We start from the raw sequence: 19,458 nt of genomic DNA, 5'->3' as shown, positions 1-19,458 counted from the left end.
GCTGAGGTGAGAGGGAGGTGGGCATAGGGAGTGAGGAGGAGGGGGTGGGGAGGTTAGTTCAGTGTCTAATTTCCCCTGGAGACCAGACTGGCCCTTTCTTAGCAGTGTCCCAAATTCCCTCCTTCCCTGGGGCATTTGACGAATAACTTCATCCCTTTAGTTCTGTGGGCCTCGGTTTCTTCATCTGTGAAATAAAGGGAATTGAACCCTGTCTGGCCTCCGGGAATGCTTTGTTGGGTGTCTGGGCGCCTCAGGTGATGAGGTGTAGGGAGAGATCCGTGGGACCGTGGGCACAGTGGTGGTATCGTGAGGCTTTTCTGGGAATTGCATAGTGAGATGTATCTTTTTTTTATTTAAGGATTTTAATTTATTAATGTCACTTTTCGTGGTCTATTCAGTTGCTTTGGATAAATCTTTGCCCAGAATCAGTCGGTAGTGGGCAAGAGGGGGGCTCATCTTAAGATCCTGTCCCCTCTGGGGAAGTGCCAACTCACTCCCCAACTAAAAAACAACAACAACAACAACAACAACAACAACAACAACAAACAACTAGATTTGGGGCTCAATTCGTGGGGAAATGTATTAAGCGCACAATCCCTGGTACAGGGGGTGTGGGGAGGACGGAAGCGCCCTCCAGTAGCACTGGGAGGTTAGCATTTGAGCTCGGAAGATCTATAGAGCTGCCAGGAACAGAGGGGACTATGTCCCGCGGGAGGCCGTCCCGGGCGGGCGCGTTGAGGGCGGAGCGGCTGGTCCCGCCTCCTGAAACCGAATCCTTTTATACCGGCAGCGCCGGGCGGCGCCAGCTGAGGTGTAAGCAGCTGCCGAAGTACGTAGTTCAGAGACTCCGAGCTGGGCGCGGATTCACGGAGAAGCCGAGACCCTCAGAGGAGGTGAGGGAGCCATGGCAGGCAAGAGCGGATCCCAGGCTTTTGCTCTGAGCAGATCCCGGGCTTCGGCTCTGAGCTGAGCCGAACGTGTCCGTGTGTGTCCGTGCACCTCCTGGGGTGTGTGTCGCGGATGCGTGTCGCCGGTGCTTGTGTGTGTGCTTTGTTCACAGGTGAATGACGTGCGTGGGTCTCGGTTTTGCGCACACCGGAGTCTGTAAGTGCGCTGGGGACGGGGATCGGGATGTGTTGCAGACTCCCGGCGGGGAGAGGGAGCATGAATACCAGGGATCCCCGCCACGCTCCCTCCCCTTGAAACTCAGCTGCGAGGGAAGGCGTGGACCCGGCTGCGAGTGCGCCCAGGGCCCCAGGCTCTAACTGCTGCTGGTGTCGTGGGAATGAAACCCTGTACGCGGAGAGCTGCGGGAGGGGCGAGGAACGCGGAGCCGAGCAGGTTCATCTGGGATCCAATCCCGGGCTGCTCTCGGATCCAATCGGTGCCACCCAGGCCCAGGCCCCTAAGGTCTGGGTTACCGACGCCGCCGTGTCCGCCAATAGACTGGGCGCTGAGGTCAGCGCCGGCTGTGTCCCCGGCTCTTGGGAACTTGTCGGGACACGTCCCTTAAGGGCAAGCGAGGTGGTGACTCACGGTGACAAGAAGACCCCAGGGAACGGGCTGGGTGAGGTCAGAACTCCGCCTGGGCTGGGCGACAGTGGCTCCCCCATAAGTTCCCTTCCCTGCCTCTCCGCGGCCTCTGTCTCCCCATCAGCACAGTGACCTATTTGGCTGGGCACAAAGTGTTCCCAGGGAAGCCAGACACCAGAAGATCCAGGAACTGGTGTCCCGTCCCCGCCCTGCGGTGAGCCCTCTGGGACCTGGAGCCCCGGCCCCCGCGCTGGGTCGGCTTGCGCCAGCCTGTCACTAACGGAAGCTCAGGAGCTGGACCTACCTCTCTCCCACCACCGCCTGGAGAACCCCGGCCCAACTTGTTCTCGGGTCGGTCGGATGGACTCCGGGGTAGCGGAGCCCAGCTCTGGCTTGCGTCGGGGCACGCAGCCCCCGCTGGGGCGGGAGGCAGGGAGAGATCTCGTCTTTGAGGGATGGGGCTTCCAGGCGCGATGCTGCTCAGGGCTTCTGTCACCTGCATTCGGGGCTCCAGGCGCCCCCAGCCTAGCCCAGAATTCCCTGTCCGAGGGCGTCAGGGCTGAAAGGAGCAGGAGGGAGAGTCGCCCTTCGGGCGCCACCGCCCAGCGCGGACTACAATGCGTCCTCCTTGTCCGCGGTGTCCCGGCGGCCCTCAGGGGACAGTTGCGAACCTTCTCGTGCTTAAAAGAATCTTGGAATTACATTTGGCACTTTGGGACGCCCAGGCAGTTCTCTGCCTCCTTCCCTTCCTCCACGTCGCGTTTTGGAGAGGACTTTGAGCGGTTTTGTTTTCGTTCCTCCCGTCTATTTTTATTTTCCAGGGATCTGACTCATCCCCTGCTTTAGGGCGTGGAGATAAGGTGGAGAGCCCGGATCCCTGCGCGCCTGTGCGTGCGGGGTGTGTGTATGTGTTTACACGTATGTGTGTCACAAGAGACGGCGCGAGAGCGGGCGGTTTCCCAACAGTGGCGGGGGTTTCGGAAGCCTGGCTCAGCGTGACGTGTTCGCGGTCCCCGGTCCCCCTCCCGCTTCCCCCTCCTCACCCGAGGGTGACGCGCAGCCGGAGTGGAAACGAAGTTTTGGCGGGCCGGGAGCATTTTGCAGGAAACTGACTCATCGCAACTCCCTGCTGCTGACCTAGGCTCTGCCCACGCACCTCCCACCCGGCGCGTGATTTCCTGGAGACCAGCGCCCCCTTCCGGCCCCAGCGCTAATGGCAAACACGCCTTCCCGCGGAATGAGGCTTCACCAGCCATTGCTTCCCGCCGCTACTCCAGGGCTGACCTGAGGTCGCTCCCCTGCTCCTACAAAGGAGTACCCCATTGGTTCAGCAGTGTTTACTGAGTACTTACTATTTATTTGGGAATGAAAATTATGGTTGTGGTTGAAGTCTAAGGCACGAAGGCCAACAGAAGGAGCTAGTCTCAGTTGCTTGTTTGTAAAACAAGAGTTTGAGTTTTCTCTGAGGTGGGAGTTACAGTAATGGTCATGAGAGCAGATTTTGATGGCGCGTCTATGAAAGCCATAAGGGAAGGGGTGCTAGAAGTAGAGAGGGTCCCTGCCTGGATTCTGGTTCCGTCTTCAGCTCCTAGCAGCCAGGAAATGTCCAGCTCCCTGGTAAAGCCCTAGGTGGGCTCCTCCTTGTGCCAATGAAGCACTGAGACCCACAGTATCTATTTCAGCCATTCTGTGTGCCCCCTCTTGGCTGGCACCCCAAGCGTGCCCATCTGGAGAACTGCCAAAGGCTTGCTTAAATCTCTTTCAGTTTGAATTAAATCGGTCTTTGGAAGGAGAGACTATTAATCCACATATTGAAAAAGCTCCCCAAGTGGTTCCAATGGGTCTCTCTGGTTAAGAAACCTCACAATTATAGAGGAAGTAGGGTTCAACACTAGAGCACAGAACCCAGGGCATTCAGGCCTGGGATCAAATTCTGGCTGTGCCACTTGTGAGCTGTGTAACTTTGGAAAAGTTACTTAACTTCTCTGAACCTGGTTACCTCTTTGTAAAAAAGAGCTAATATACCCACTTTTTAGGAAAATTAATATTTGTAAACTTCTTGGAAAAGCCTCTGATACATAAAAATATCTACATAAATCTCAATCCTTGTGCTGAAGAGAGTGAGCAAAGGTTATTCATAGGCTTTGCTCACTGCACTGTGTACCCCCTCTCTATGGGGCAGTGGCCCTTGATCTTTTTAGCTGTGTGGTTTTGGGGCAAGTCTTATAACTCCTGCCCTTTAAACTTGGTCTGAGGTCACCTAGTGCCTCCCTTCCCCTATCAGCTGAGATGTGGAGTTGCAGGCTCCACTCCCTGTGAGAGGTGGTGTGGGGAGGCTTATGTGTGGCGTTGATCCAGGGCTTCCTGCCCCAGGAGGTCACTCAGCAGAGCTTTCACCCTCAAAGCCTGCAAAGCAGGACTTGTCCCCAGGAAAACCCAGTCCCTGCCAAAGTTGTGCAGCCGCTCAGCCCTGGAGTCAGGCCAGAGCAGGGCAGGTGGGTGCCAGCATTCCTCACGGGCAAACTCACCCTAGGTTTTCCCTCTCCTGAAGTGGGAGGAGAGGAACCGGGTAGACCGGTACCTTTAATTTTCTTTGCCTGCAAAACGGGTTTCTTGGATGCAGGCAGAATGAGGCAGGGGCTTCGAGGTTGTCTAGACTTCAGATCTGATGTGCCTGGCAGGATGTGGCTCAGCCTGGGACAAATCATTGCCCTGCCCTGCCCTGCCCAGCTCCTCCTTACCCCCAGGCTGCCCATCTGATGACATCCTTGGGAAAGGCCCTCAGCCTACAGCACCTGTCAGCTGCTGTCTGAAGGGAGGTGGTGGCCCAGGTGGAGAGATGGGGAGGAGGTTCAGCCAGAACAGAGGCAGAGAGAAATAATAATAATAATAATAATAATAATAATAATAATGTTTTCCAAGCACTTCTATGTACCAGGTGCTGCTCTACGCACGTTACCTACATTAACTCAATTTATCTTTACATCTGTTCTCTGAGATGTTCACTATTACTGTCTCCATTTTACAGATGAGGAAAATAGAGCCCAGAGAAGTTAAGCCACTTGTTCAGGGTCACCCAGCAGAGCCTGGATTCCAGCCCAGGTGGCCTGGCTCCAGAGCCCTCACTTTTTACCACCAAGATTCAGCCTCTCACCTCTGTTTCATCTGCCTTGCCTGGAGGGACTCCTTGGTCAATTTCTTGCGCATGCTTCTATAGCCCTGCTCTTTAGACTTTAATGCAGTTCCTTTTTACAGATGAGGAAACTAAGGCCCAGAGACATTAAGTGACTTTTTAAAAGATTAGGTAGTAAGCAGCAGAGCTAGGACTAGAACCCAGCTGTTTTAAGTTGCAGAGCGGGGTTACCCAACATGGGCATCTAGGTGGGGGGATTCAGAAAGCTGGAGAAACTGTCCATTCATTTGGGAATTGACCTTCTGGCCAGGACTGGGGCTGGGAAACTGCTGGACTCTGGCAATTCACACATACTTGGGGCATTCACACCCATGAGGGACACCTCAGAGGGGAAAACAAATTGATTTTAGCTGATAATACCTGGTGGTAAACAGGACCCTGATCCCTGCTATTGCAATAAACTTGCCTTTGTTGACATAAGCTTGCCCTTCAGCTGCCCACTTCCCCAGTGACCTTGGAGTGCCAGGCTGGCTGAGCCCTACCCCTTCCCAGTGTCTACTGGTGACGTTTTGGGAGAGCCCATGGGAGAGAAGTAGGGGAAAATCAGCTGGAAGGAACCAGAGAGACCCTCTCACCTCACGTTCTAGTGAGAAGACCTCACCTGAGATTACACAGCAAAGCATGGCCTGCTAAGGGAGGATCTGATACCCCAAGTGACCGGAGTCTTACTTGTGTCCCAGCTGCAGCCACCATGTCGGAGCCATCCAGGGATGCCCATCAGATCCCACGCAGCAGCAAGGCGTGCCGTCGCCTCTTCGGCCCAGTGGACAGTGAGCAACTGAGCCGGGACTGTGACGCACTGATGGCCAGCTGTGTGCAGGAGGCCCGGGATCGATGGAACTTCGACTTTGTCACTGAGACACCGCTGGAGGGTGACTTTGCCTGGGAGCGTGTGCGGGGCCTTGGCCTACCCAAGCTCTACCTGCCTGCAGGGCCCCGGGGGGCCTGGGATGACCTGGGAGGGGGCAAGCGGCCCAGCACCTCGCCTGCCCTGCTGCAGGGGACATCTCAGGAGGACCACGTGGACCTGTCACTGTCTTGCACCCTTGTGCCTCGCTCCCCTGAGCGGCCTGAGGAGTCCCCAGGTGGGCCTGGCACCTCTCAGGGCCGAAAACGGCGGCAGACCAGCATGACAGGTGAGGACAAGTGCAGAGAAGGATACTGCAAGGGATCCAGACTCCCAGAATTCATGGTGCAAGGGCTGACCTGTCTGGCCCAGCTTGCTCATTACTCAGAGGGGGAAATAAGCCCAGAGAGGGGAGGTGACTTGCCTGAGGTCACACAGCAAGCCTGCTACCAAGACCAACTATCTAACCTTTATTGGGAACATCGATTTTATGTCAGGCCCTTTGCTAAGTTTCTAGATTTTGTTTAGTCCTTATAGCAATCTTACACCATAAGACATTCTTGCCATCCTTTCATAGGCAAAGAAACAAGCCTCAGAGAGGTAGAGTGATTTGCCTAAGGTTCCACAATGAATTTGCAGTGGAGAGAAAACTAAATTATTTCCCAGCTGCCCTACCTGAACTTAACTCCCCTTCCCCATCATACATACACACTTCCAGCATGCTCTTCCCTGCCTGTTTTTACTCTTTGGCACCTTTTTTTTTTTTTTTTTAACTATCAACAGCTACCTTCTTATCTTGATATTGTCCATCTTCCCAACTAGGATATTGTCTCATGAGAATGGAATCTGTGTCTCTCTTGTTCGTCACAGAATCCCCAGCACCTAGGATAGCAGGTGCTTGAGAGAAAAATGAATGAGTGATTCTGACATTTGAGCACTAACTATGCCAGGTGCTTGACCAAGACCTTTATAGAGAGCATTTCATTTAATCCTTAGAGCACCCAACCAGTCTTATCTTCATTTTAAGGGTGAGGAAACAGGCTTTGAGAGATGCCACCAAGAATCCCACAGCAAGTCTGCAGCTGGGTCAGAACTAACAATATAATGATAATAATAATGATAATGATAATGACAGCTAACGTTTATATGGCCCAGGCATTGTGCCCAACACTGTTCATGGATTATCTAATGGAATCCCCAGAGCAGTGCTATCTGATAGAACTCTGCAAAGATGTAACTGTCCAGTGCCACTGGCCACATATAGCGGCTGAGTACTTGACATGAGGATAGTATGACCGAGGAACTGAATTTTTCACTTCATTTAATGTTAGTTAATGTAAACAACCACATAGGGCTAGTGTCTACTGTATTGGGCAGCTTGGTTTAAAGCAGGCCCATGGGTGTTGGTCCTGTTATCAATCACATCTATGAAGGGTGACGGGACGCCCCCCCCCCCCCGGGAGATGCAGTGGAAGTTGCCAGAGTTCTTTCCTGTACTTGGCAATGTGTCCCGCTGGCCCTTCTGCAGGTTACTTTGAATGGGTGGCTCTGCTGCACCCTCTTCACCCTGGCCTGGCTGACTCTGTTCTCTCTCCTCAGATTTCTATCACTCCAAACGCCGGCTGATCTTCTCCAAGAGGAAGCCCTAACCTGGCCACTGGAAGCTTTGTCATCCTGGAAGTGAGAGGCCCACCACAGGCCTCTTCTGCATCTTTTGCTTTAGTTCTTTAGTTTGTTTGTCTTAATTATTATTTGTGTTTTAATTTAAACTCCTCCTCATGTATATACCTACCTGCCACCACCCTCCCCATGCCCCCAGCCTCTGACATTAGAATTATTTAAAATAATTAGATAGCAGAAAAATAGGCTTATTAGAATGCTAAGTGTTTTTATTATGCAGACTATTATTTAAGCCCCCGTCATCCTATGCTCTCCATTTCCGTTCTCCCTGAGATAAGGTGAGGCTGGCACGTCCACCTCTGATGGGTGGTACTCTCTGGAGGAGCCTGGCTCCTTCCACTCACCATCTTATGGGTGTTAAAAAATTCTGCCTCTTTCCTGTATTCTCAGATCTGAATTCCTTATAATTTGAGAAGTAAACAGCACTTTGAAGAGGGCTCAGCAGAGTCAGGCCATCATCAAAACTTTGGGATCCCCTTGCCTCCTCTAAGGCTGGGCAGGGTGACCTTGAAGCAGGCACAGCCTGGAACTGGGCTGGGGATTTGGTACCCTCCTGACCCTTGATACTCCCTCTGTCCCATGAAGGTGTGGGGAAGGTAGGGTCCTGTAGCAAACCACCCCACTTCCTCTTACCCCTCTTCCGCCCACAGGGGAGCCAGCCTCAATATTTGGCTTCCCCTGCACTTTTCTAGGAGCCCCAGACCCCTCTTTTCCAGCTGGGCTCTCAGTCCCTCTCTGCTCCTCTCCCCTCCCCCATGTCCTTTCCCTTTAGTACCTTCTCAGCCCTGGGTGGCAGCTCTGGGGTGCTTGTCCCCCAACTCAGTGGACTGGGAAGGGAAGGGGCATGCTAGAAGTAAGGTTTCCCACTTCTACCTCAGGCAGCTCAAGCAATGACCACCCCTCTTCTTAGATCTCGGGGTAAGGGTCCTGGGTGGTCAGACCATCCTCCTTGAAAGGAGATCTCCCTGTGTTGGGGGTTTGTGGGTGAGAAGCAGATTTTTCCAGGAGGGAGAGTGTGGCACCAGTCCCTGGAACTCATCCAAGGACCTTCCCCATCTGCCCCCCCTCCCCTGTTTGATTGCACTTTGAATAGCAGCTGAACAAGGAGTCAGGTGTTTTAAGATGGCGGGAGTAAGGCTGTGGATAGGGCACGCTAAGTGGGCTGATATGGACCTGGGAGTTGTGAGTTGTTGTCTCTCCTGGCACTGACCGTTGAGCCCCTGCAGGCACCGAAGTACTTGGTGGCTCTGACCCCAAACACCTTCCAGCTCCTGTAACATCCTGGGCTGGACTGTTTTCTCCTGGCTCCCATATGTCCTGGTTCTTCGGTCTCCACCTAGACTGTAAAGCTCTCAAGGGCAGGGAATAAGTCCTGTACTGCTCTGTGTCCTTCACAGCTCCTCCCACAGTGCTGGGTATAAAACAGGTGCTCAATAAATATTTCTGGTGACTTTACTTGTAATATTACTGTTGTGGTCAATATACGTTGTTGCTTATGAAAACAAGTAGGCAGAGTTTTTTTTTGGTTGTCTTCATAATTTAAAAAGTTAAGCATTTAAATTTTTAAAATGCAGAAAGTTTAGTAAACTGAAAGACCACAAAGCAAAAAGCAGACACACAACAACAAAACAAAACAATAAATCATCATACCTCTGCAAAAATTGCAACTGTCAATATTTTGGTTTCTTGTGTGGTCTTTTTTAGTAAAGAATACATTGTTACTCATCAGGGAAATGCAAATCATTTCTCACTGGGGAATTGCAAATTAAAGCCGCAATAAGATACTACTATACATCTACCAGAACGACTTAAGATGAAAAAGACTGACAATGCCAAGTATTGGCAAGGATATGGAGCAACTGGAACTCTTATACCCTGCTGGTGGAAGTGTGAAATATTTCAACTACTTTGGAAAACTCTGGCAACATCTTTGAAATATGCCTCCCCTCATGCCTACCCCATGACCCAGGAATTCTATCCTTAGGTTTCTTCTCAAGAGAAATGAGTATACATTTCCACCAAAAGACATGTTCATAGCAGCATGATTCTTAATATACCCAAACTGGAAGCAACCTAAATATCCATAACAGAAAAAAAGATATGTACATTGTGGTATCTGTATAGTGAAATACTACTTGACATTAAAAAGAACAAAGTAGTCTTACAAGCATGTTCTGATTATCTATTCATAATTAACCACCCCAAGACTTAGTAGCTTAAAATAATAATAATTTACTTGCTCTGGATTCTGCAATTTGGCCAGAACTACTTCTCAAATGCTGAATACTCTCTTAAGCCAGCCTTGTGTTCCTCATCTCCCCCAGCCCCAGCCCCACGCCCTTGAGCTCTCCCATGTGTTTCCCTACCAATACATATCAGCCAGACATGTAGCTTTTTGGTTAGTTATTTCCTCCATGAGCAGGGACCATACTGTCCTTGGTGGGCAATGCTGAGGTCTGACCCATTTACTGGTCTAAGAGAAGCGGCCGGCAAACCCCAGCTCTATGGACCAGCTGCCTGTTTCTGTATAAATTTTATTTCAACATAGATACACCGATTTGCTTATTGTCTATGGCTGGTTTTGTACTATATTTTAAGTAGTACAAAAGCAGAAATGAGTAGTTGCAACAGAGACCATGTGGCCCGTAAACCTAAAATATTTACTCTCTTGTCCTTAAAATGTTTGCTGGCTCTTGTCTAGAGGCAGAGAGGGGAGCAGGGTGAATCTCAAGGAAGATCAAGCATCACCTTGCAAGGCATGCCCCCAGGCGAGTCTTCCGTGTGGGCTTCCTGTAATGGGAGAGTGCTCTCCTCTAGCGAGGGAGGGGGTGCTTCTGCAGGCTTGGAGGGCTTAGGGAAAGCTAGGGGTACAAGATTCTCTAGTTCATCCATCCAAACTCTCCATTCCAGGCCTCAGCATCCCACCCTCTCCCTGCCTGCTGGGGCTGTGCAGTCAGTCTCTCTTGCATCTCTGCCACTTTTGTATCGAATCCTGGGGCTGACTATCAGCGCAGCCTGCCCTTGGCCTCAAGAGATGAGGGCCATTGAGAATGCTCTTGTGGGGGTCTCCCAGCTCCCACAACCTGCCCTGAGTTGAGCCTGTCATTCTCTTTCTTCAAGACTACTGGGGTGGTTAACAAAAGCCAGCCAAACCCCACAATCCTCATAATTATCATTGCCCCATATCTTTCGAGTGTCAGACCTATTGCATGTCAGTGTTGTCCTGGGAGTCTGCCTGTACCTCACCCCAGTCCACCTCGCACAGGACCCATGCTGGGTCCGGTCAGCATGAGGCTGCAGCCTACGGCGGGGGGGTCGTAGTTATCACCACCCCACTCACTGCCGGCATCGGGTCCACACTGCCATCTCACTGGTGAGGGATCTATTTTCAGAAGTCCACCTGCCATTTCTGGTACCAATTCTCTTAGATTTTCTTTTTATCTCAAAGGCCACCTGAGATGTGTGTGCAGGTGGTTTACTTGGGAGGTGGTCCCTGGAAGCACAAGTAGGAGAGCGGAGAATGTGGGAAAGGAAAGGAAAGGAAAAAGCCAGCGGAGGTGCTGGTGAGTGAGTTCTGCTGTGTGCACCTGGGAGGTCTGAGGAGACCATGTGGAACGTGCTCTAGAAATGTCTTGGGTTACTTGCCTAGGTCTCTCTGGGGTTCTTAACTACTGATGCCAGTCACTGCTGATTGAGGGCTGCCTCCAGCAAATTCAGGTTGCTCCTCAGGTGGATCTAGTTCCCGTGATGCGAGAGCGAATCAGAGTTGTAAGCCTTTGAGGTGAGAAGCTATATCCCTGCCAGGAACTATCTACCAAAGCTCCCAGCGAACACAGACAGGGGCCGGGGGGTTCTGCTGGGGCCTCGGCAGTGGCTGCTGTAACTACCCTTCAGCCAGCCTGGTGCCCAGGGGAGTAGGTTGGCAAAAATTACTGCAGCTTTACCCGCTCCCACCCAGCCCACAGAAACATGAGCTCCACGAGGGTAGGTCTTTGCCTCTTTTGTTCCCTGCCATATCCCAACACCTAGAAAGTTCCCAGCAGGTCATAGGTGCGCAATACATGTTTGTGTGAATCGAATGATTCATTGTGGCTTGAATTTCCTTCCTGACCCGAACATTCATCTCCCAAACTGCACCCCAGCCCCAGTCTTCAGCCCTACTGCATCCCACGCTCGCACATCACCACTGCTCATCACTGAACAATCAGTCTGGCAGAGGAGTCAGGCTACCTGCATATTGATAGGATGGAGAAGCTGGAGATTCTCTAACTCAGTCTCCTTTTAACAATCACAAAAATAACAACAGCTAACATTGATTCTCATCTGCCCAACATGGTTCCAATATTTTATATAGTTTGTAGCATTGAATCCTTACAGCACACCTCCAAGGTGGGCACTATGATTGCTGGACAGATAAGAAACTGAGGCAACACATCCTTTCTTCATTTGCCTGAGGTCACACCTGTCGGAAGGGTGGGGGGCTGGGATATTCACGAGGATGACCCAGGTCATATTGTCTGCTCAGTAACCCAGAAAGGGGAAGTGCCTTGCCAAGGGCCACTGCCTCTGTGACAGCTCTTAAGCGGGGGCTTTCGGGCACCTGTCTCCTTCTGTGCCCCTCCTCCGTCTTTGTAACTTAGCTTTTCTCAATATTACATAAAGCATGCTACATAAATGCAACTTCAAAACAAGTTTCCTGACCCTGCTTTTCCTCAAGATCAGCAGCCTGCCTGAGCTCCTAGAGATAGTTTGGAGCCTGCAGCTGGAGGCAGGGGGACCCGGGTCTCCCAGTTTGAGCCCCAGCTCTCACCGCTGCACCCTAGAACAGACAGTATCTGGCTTCAGGGTTTACACTAAACTGTGACGTGAATTCAAGCATCTTTAGGGAATTGAAAAGTAGTGAGCTTGAAACTTTCCCATTCACAAAACGATCTCACTGCCTCGGATCCTTGTTCACTCATTCAGTTTTTGTAAAATTTAGTTTCTGAGCTCAGTATTTTTAAGCCTAGCGACAATGTATTTTAAAATTAGCTCCACTGTTTCCAAAAAGGCCTGGATCTAAATTTTTTCCTAGCAGCTGGTTTTATCCTCCAGCCGGCTGGCTCCAGGGTGGGTTTCTCTTCTGGGGCTGGTGCAGAGGGTGAGGCCAGGCTGAATTCTCACCACCTACAGACTCCACTCCATGACACTCAGGCTCCATCAGAGAGGGCTGTGACCTCCGCCTGCCTTCTCTGTGCCCCTTTATTTCCATGACTGGGAGATGGGCTGGTGGGGTTGGGGGGAAATGAACTGAGAACGTCTTGAGATTCTAGGGACTGAGTCTTAAGAATCCAAACTCTGTTTTCAAAGAAGTGGAGAGAGTCTCTTGATGGAGAGAAAAAATCCTGGGTTTGTTACATTTGTCTAAATTCAGCAGCAAACACTGCTGGCCCTTCTTTCAGAATATATCCAGAGTCCAGTCACCTCTGGTCACCACCTCCACGACTGCCCTCTTGGTCCAAGCCATCATTTGTCTGGATTATAGTAACTTCACTGGTTTCCTCTTCACTGGTCTCCCTGCTTCTGCCTTTGCCTAACACGGTCTGTTCTCCACAGTGAAAGCTGCCACAAGGATCCTTTCCAAATCTGCATTGGATCATGTCATCCTCCAAATGGCTTCCACCTCACTTATAATAAAAACCATGTCTTTCCATGGCCTACAGGTCATACTGTTACCTTTTGCATCATCTCCCTTTACCCTTGGCTACCTGCTCCAACCACACTGGTCTCTTCATATGTTCCTCATGTACGTAAAGCATGCTCCTGCCTCAGGGCCTTTGCTCGCACTGTTTCCTCTCCCTGAACACTCTTCTTTCAAAACTTCTTCCTCACATAGGCTATTCCGGCATCACCTACTTAGACAAGCTTCTCCAGACCACCATCTCAAACTAAAATATGCCTCCCACTGTTCTATCCATTCACTCTGCTTTACTTTTCTTCATGGCATTTATTGCTACCAAACATTATATTACATACAGTTTTTCCCTTTTTTTTAAATTTTTGTATTCTCAGTGCCTAGCATAGTGTCAGGCACATATTAGATGCTAATAAATATTTGCTGAATAAAAAATGAGTACCTTATTTAGCTCAATAAAGCCATAGAAACTCTATGAGTATCAATTTCTCAGCAGTAAGAAGTGGGTAAAAAGGGTTGATTGTGAGAATATGTATTTATTTAGAAATTAAATTTGTTAATTTTGAAAAATTTTTGTTTTGAAATAATTTCAGACATACAACAAATTTGCAAAAATAGTAAAATACTTCCCATCTACCCTTCACCAACAGCCCCTAAATGTTGACAGCTCCTTCATCATTCTCCCTTTGAATATTTTCAAATTATTCTTAAATTTATTTTTGAATGGGTAATGTCTCAAGATGGTACAAAATAAACAGTAAAACATAAATCTCCCTCCTTGTCCATCCCAATACTTCTCCCTTCCAGCCCAACTGCTACCAGGCTCTTGTCTATTCTGTCAGAAATATTCTATGCATTTACAAACACATACAGCTGCATATGCATTTATAGAGCATAAATTTCAACCACACACATAAACTTTGTTTCTTCATGCCAAGCATACTATACTCACTGTTCTGCATCTTAGTTTTTTCATTCATATCTTTTGAAGGTCATTCCAGATCAGTCTACCTGGATCTTTCTCATTTTCTTCACAGCCGCATGAAAAACCATCACATGTATGTATCCGGCCTTATTTAACTAGTTTCCTGTTGGTGGAACTTTAGGTTGTTTCCAATCCTTTGCTACCATAGACAATGCTGTAATGGATATCCTTTTAAATCGTCATTTTGTGCATCACCTGTAGGTAACTAGAAATGACTAGAATTGAAATTACTGACTAGAAAGCTTTTTGCATTTTAAATGTTGATAGATACCTTCGCATTTCTTTTCATGAAGGATGTACAGAGTATGTTCTTACCAACAAGTGAAAATGTTTTCCTACATCCTTTACTACATGGTATGTTGTCCATTTTTTTTTGTTTGTTTTACCAACTGGATAACTTTAAATGAGATATCTCATTGTAATCTTATTTTTTATTTCTTTTGTTATGAGTGAAGATAAACATTTTTTCATATGTCTAAAAGCCATTGATATTTTTTTCCCATGAATCATATGGCTTCTAATGCTTTGTGATATGCCTGGAAAGGCCTTGAGTGCCCCAAGTTTATTTTTTAAAATTACCCCATAATTTCTTTTGGCATTTGTTCAAACATACACAGAAGTGGAGAGAATAGAAGGAGCCAGCAGTACCCTTATCAGCCTCAATGGTAATCAAAACAGTGCAGGGCCAGTCTTATTTCATCTATGCCCCACCCATTCCCCCCATCATTATTTTGAAACAAATTGCAAACAACATATAATTGTTTGACTTTTTTTTAATGCTTAAACTTTTGATCTGGAATTATTTTAGAGATAGAGCTCCAAGTTTGTTTTTTGCTGATACCTTGCCCATTCCTCCTACAGTTTATTGACTAAACCATCTTTTCTCCACTGATTTGAAATGCCACCATTATCATACACTAAATTCCCATATATCGTGAGTCTGTTCCTTTCTACTCTTTATTTTGTTCCATCGATTCGTCAATTCATATTCATGCTCCAGTACCATGCAGTTCTGATAGTTAGAGCTCTACAAAATATGGTGGTGTTTGTTAGGTGAGACTAGTCTCTAAAAGATGCTCTAGTATTCCAGGGTGTGGTCTGAGAGTGAGGATCTATGTTCCAGTCACCCAGCTTTAGCCATAACTGTGCCCTTCAACACTCTGGCTGGGATGAGGCGAGGCATCACTCTGGCAAACATAGACTTGGGTCCAAGTTCTGGCTTCATCACTGAGAGCTGGGTGACCTCACCCTTTGGAGCCTCTGCTTAGAGGGGTCTCCACCCAGCACCAGCTTTCTCTAGCTCCAAAACTGTAGGGCAAGCGTGCCTTGGGAGTACCAGGCAAGATTGTGAAAGGATAACCAGTGGTCACTTCAACAGGAAGTCCCAGAGATTAACACAAGAGATTGGCTTGCCATGAAACGGAAAGAGTGGTTAAGAAAGAGGCAAGACTGTTAACAGTTCCAGAGCTCGTGGGCTCCTAGGGGCAGTAGTTGCCTCATTGTAGTGTCCAGGAGACACGGGACTGCGTGCACGAGAGGAGACGGGAGCCTCTGAGAGGTGGGAGACTCCCTGGAGTTGCAATGCTTCTTTTCTTTGGAGGGGTGAGGATGGGGGAGGGAGTGGCAGTCCCCACCCAGCTCCTCTGGGACAAGGTGCACAGGGCTGAGCCCTCTTTTCTCATGAATTTGGAGCTCTTTGCATAGTCTAGTGAAAGGCACTTGGGCAAGAGACTGGGATAGATCACTTACTCTTAAGTGGCCTTGTGACCCAGGAGAAGTCACCCGGCTTCTTAGAACCTCGGTTTCTCTAGCAAGTTAGTTGGGGGAAGGAGGATAAATAGACTAGAGCATTTCTCAGACTCACCAACTTGGACAGTGGGGGTTCTGTGACTATCACTATTATTTGTAGTTATTGAAGTAGGTAAAGAGCAGACTCAGTTCCTTGGCCCTTTGGAGAGAGGATGTTGGAACTGGGGGAAGCCCTAAGGCACCTGAAGACGCTCTATTGTGGTTCTGTCCTGTCCCCAACCCCACCCTTCTTACAAGGCTCTCCGCTTCCCCAGGAAAGCCTGTGGTGCCAGCTTCCTGAACTGCCTCCTGCAGCCGGGAGCCGATTCCGGGGATGCCTGGCTCTCAAGCTTTATATGATTTGTTGGGCGAGGAAGTGGGGAGGGGTAGCAGTGCTGGGGGTTTGCGTACATGTGTTCCTGGACAAGAGGAGGGTTTTCACTGTTAAGGGGGTGAAGTGGCGATGATTGCAAGGGGAACGTTGTGGGGGAGGGGGCTCTGACAGAGGGCTGCTCCTGCTGGCTGACTCTGAGCGCCACAGGGACTTCTGTGCCCACCAGTGGCTATGAGGGGTGTCGTGTTGACGGTGAGAGCTGACTGTGAGGGAGAGGTGGGTGAGGGTGATGGCTGACTGAGTTGGACTGGCTGAGGAGGGAGTGTATGCACGTGCGTGTGTGCACGTGTGTGTGTCCGCATATGTGTACACCGACTGAAGGATGTTTCCACTGTTTCTGAGTGGCCATACCTGTCCGTGAAGAAGGCACAAACTGCTTTTAGGATGTGTTGTAAGGCCGTGAAGGGGGTGTCCACTGTCCCTGCCTGTTGGTGATGGGAACTTTGAGGCAGAGCTCGCAGTAGGGCACCTGCTGCCTTTCTGCCCCAGGCCTCCTGACAGGCAAGGAGGGGGCACTGGGTGCCTTCCAGGGAGGGAAGGATTGATGGACTCAGAGAGCTGGTGCTGAGCCTGAGGCATAGTGGGGACTGGCACGGTGTCCAGGAGGTGCTGCTTTCTTACAAAGTGCCACGGGACATATGGAAACGGGGTGCAGCTTGACCGGGAACTCCCTGACAGGGATGCCAAGAGTGTCCCATGTGGCCGTAGGGAATCTATTTTAGGATTCTAACTCCCTTCACTTGTGGGAGCCTGACAGACTCAGTGCCATGGCACCCACATCACAACTTCCCCCGGCACTTCAGTTCTAGAAGCTTCCGCACTGGGAATCTTATCTTGTTATCTCCACCAGCTGAAGTATGCATGAAACTTGAGTTTCTAAGTCTCACAGCCAGAGCAAAGCCTGCTCACTCCGCCCTGCGCTGACGCTCTGTCCCATCATGGCTGCTCTGCTGGGCGTCTGCGACCCGCAGAGAGGCCTTCTGGCCACTGAGAAGGTGCCTCTCCAAGAAGAGGTCTTGGAGCTAGTCTGTCCCATGACAAATGAGGAAAGTGAACCTGGTGCCATATTTGCTTCTAACATCATGGCTTGGGCAGGTCTCTGCCTCTTGGAGCCTCCCTCCCTCAGTTTCCTCATCTGTCGAGTGGGGATAAATCATATCTGTTCAGTACCCAGCTTTTATGGGGCTTAAATGGAATTTCACCCTCATCCATGTTGTTACCGCCACCGTCATTGCTACCTTTACCCAGTGGTTGCTATGTGTGGGTGTTTTACATGGATTCAACATATAAAATATTCAACAAATGTTTGCTGAGCTCTGACTGTGAGGCATAGTCCTAGGTATTTGGGATAGAGCAGTGAACAAAAGAGTAAACTCCCTACTCACTTTAGACTTCTATTTCAGTAAGAGGAGATACAAATTTTTAAAAATAAATCAATTAAAAGACTATTCTGGAAAGGTGACAAGTGCTAAGAGAAAGTAAAGCTGGAAAGGAAGGTGGGCTTCGCTGGGAAAGGGAGGTGGTGTTTCAACTTCAATTATCTCTTCTAATCCTGCGTGGTTGGTATTAGTCCTGTGTTGCAGTGAGGATACTGAGGCACAGGGATGCTATGTGACATGCCCAAGGTTGCACAGCTAGTGAGCGGCCGGGCTGGAGAGGCAGAGTCTGTCTGACTCCAAAGCACTGGGACTGAAAGTCACTTCCTCTCTTGACCTCCTTTTCCACATTTATGGGTCAAAAGGGTGGGATCGACCCTCTTCTGGTACTGAGTGAGTGTTTCTTTGATTATAACACACAAGACCCAAGGCCAGTAGAGGGCCAGGGGTGAGGAAGGGCGACCAGGGAGGGAGGGGGCTCCCCTTTTAGGGGGATGGTGGGTGTGGATGGATGTGGCCCAAAGAAAGGTGTGTATCTCGTCATTGTTTCCAGGGCCAAATGGGGGTGATGCAGGAATAGGAGCTCCTGGGGGAAGGACAATTATGCTAGTGTAGTAAATTCTCTATTCTAACACCTGGAATCTCACTCTTGGCTTCCCCACTTCCCCCAACCTGCTTTTTGTTAAGAAAACTTTCAAATCTACAAGAGTTGAGCACAGTACAATGAATGCTATTGGCTAACAATCTGCCCCATTTACCTCCGCCTACAACATTTCCTGTTAATTTGCTTGTGTATTTACTCAGAACCATTTGAAAGTGAAATGCAGGTATTACACACCTTAGCACGGATCCCTTAAAGGCAAGGAGACTCTCCTTCACAATCACAACACTCGTATCACACCTAAGAAACTTCATATTGCTCAGTGACTCTCATCTAATATAAAGTCCATATTCAAATTTCCCCAGTTGTCCCCCAAATGTCTCTTATTCTTACTATTTTTTTCTGAAAGAGAATCCAGTTAATGATCACATACTATATTTAGGTGTCATTTATCTTTATTTTCTTGGATATAGAACAGTCCCCCTGCCTTATTTTTAATTTTACAACTTCAGCAGTTTTTGAGTTTACTCAGTTGTCTAGCAGAACATCCCACATTCTAAAGGACACTGTGAGTCAGCGGAGGAAGCAGTGAGTAGTTGAGAGTCCAACGTGCCCAGAGCAAGGCTGGGTACCATGAGAGGATCCTGGGTTAAGTCTGATCTCCCCTGCCCTGGAATTCCTTGCTGAATTATGTCACCTCTCCTAGGAAGTCCTCCCTGATAGACACTGGCAAGTGAGTTGCTCCTCTTGCATTGCTCTCACAGCACTTGGAACATAGGTTTGCTGCCCCTTCCACACTGCACTGTAGTTAATTTTGCGTCCTTTCCTGAATAAGGCTGTGTGAGTGCCTTCAGGGGAAACCAGCAGTAAGTTCATACCTGTACCTACAGGGCCAGGACTCCACTTGGGTATGTAGCTTGTGTCCTGCACAAGGATGCCTGGCCAGGGGGGTGAGTGGGGACTAGAATCCAGCCCACAGTCCACTTGCCAAACCATGGGCCCTGGCACTGGGCTGTGTCTGCTGGGAGGAAGGGGCACCTTTCCTAATCCGTCTAATGGAACCACATCATGGCAGACCCGCTTTCCACTGTGCTGCCATTCAAGTCGTGCTCAGTTAACAGTTGTCCTTACCTGCATGCTAGATCTTGGGAAGAGTTTGGGCAGAAGAGATGTGCTGGTAATTGTTCTTTGTGAGGAAAACCCCCCTAATTTGTAGTATTTGCTAATTCCCATGACGTAGATACTCCCACAGTGGCTGATCCCAAGCCACTGAGTTGGGAAGAGAGGCACACAGTTGGCTCTTGCAAGCCACTGGATGTGGCTCCAGCACAGCACTGTGGTTTTACATTTATAATCTTAAAACTGCATCTGAAGCAGACTTTGAAGG

At 49.3% G+C, this 19,458-nt stretch overlaps 2 protein-coding genes across 2 annotated transcripts in view; both read left to right on the top strand.

Moving 5' to 3' along the window:
- The first annotated feature begins 769 nt into the window (after positions 1-769).
- On the top strand, positions 770-8,708 carry CDKN1A (cyclin dependent kinase inhibitor 1A). Its single transcript, XM_015237492.3, has 3 exons — positions 770-893; positions 5,407-5,862; positions 7,173-8,708. The coding sequence occupies exons 2-3, from the start codon at positions 5,418-5,420 to the stop codon at positions 7,220-7,222; spliced, it is 495 nt and encodes a 164-aa protein (XP_015092978.1). The 5' UTR covers positions 770-893; positions 5,407-5,417; the 3' UTR covers positions 7,223-8,708.
- A 6,667-nt stretch (positions 8,709-15,375) lies between these two features.
- RAB44 (RAB44, member RAS oncogene family) overlaps positions 15,376-19,458 on the top strand; it is a 29,565-nt gene continuing 25,482 nt past the window's right edge. The window contains exon 1 of the mRNA XM_006202062.4: positions 15,376-15,470. The gene's annotated coding sequence lies outside the window, so the exon portion shown is untranslated. The remainder of the gene's footprint in view (positions 15,471-19,458) is intronic.

Source organism: Vicugna pacos, chromosome 20 (genome assembly GCF_048564905.1).
Source record: "Vicugna pacos chromosome 20, VicPac4, whole genome shotgun sequence".
Taxonomy (NCBI): Eukaryota; Metazoa; Chordata; class Mammalia; order Artiodactyla; family Camelidae; genus Vicugna; species Vicugna pacos.
The sequence above is the reverse complement of the archived record's forward strand: the minus strand, read 5'-3'. Positions and strand labels throughout refer to the sequence as shown.

Bases quoted from the DNA above. Each gene is read 5' to 3' on its own strand.
- CDKN1A (XM_015237492.3), top strand. From the start codon at position 5,418: ATGTCGGAGCCATCCAGGGATGCCCATCAGATCCCACGCAGCAGCAAG. The intron at 5,863-7,172 runs GTGAGGACAAGT...CTCTCTCCTCAG, and splicing joins GCGGCAGACCAGCATGACAG to ATTTCTATCACTCCAAACGC.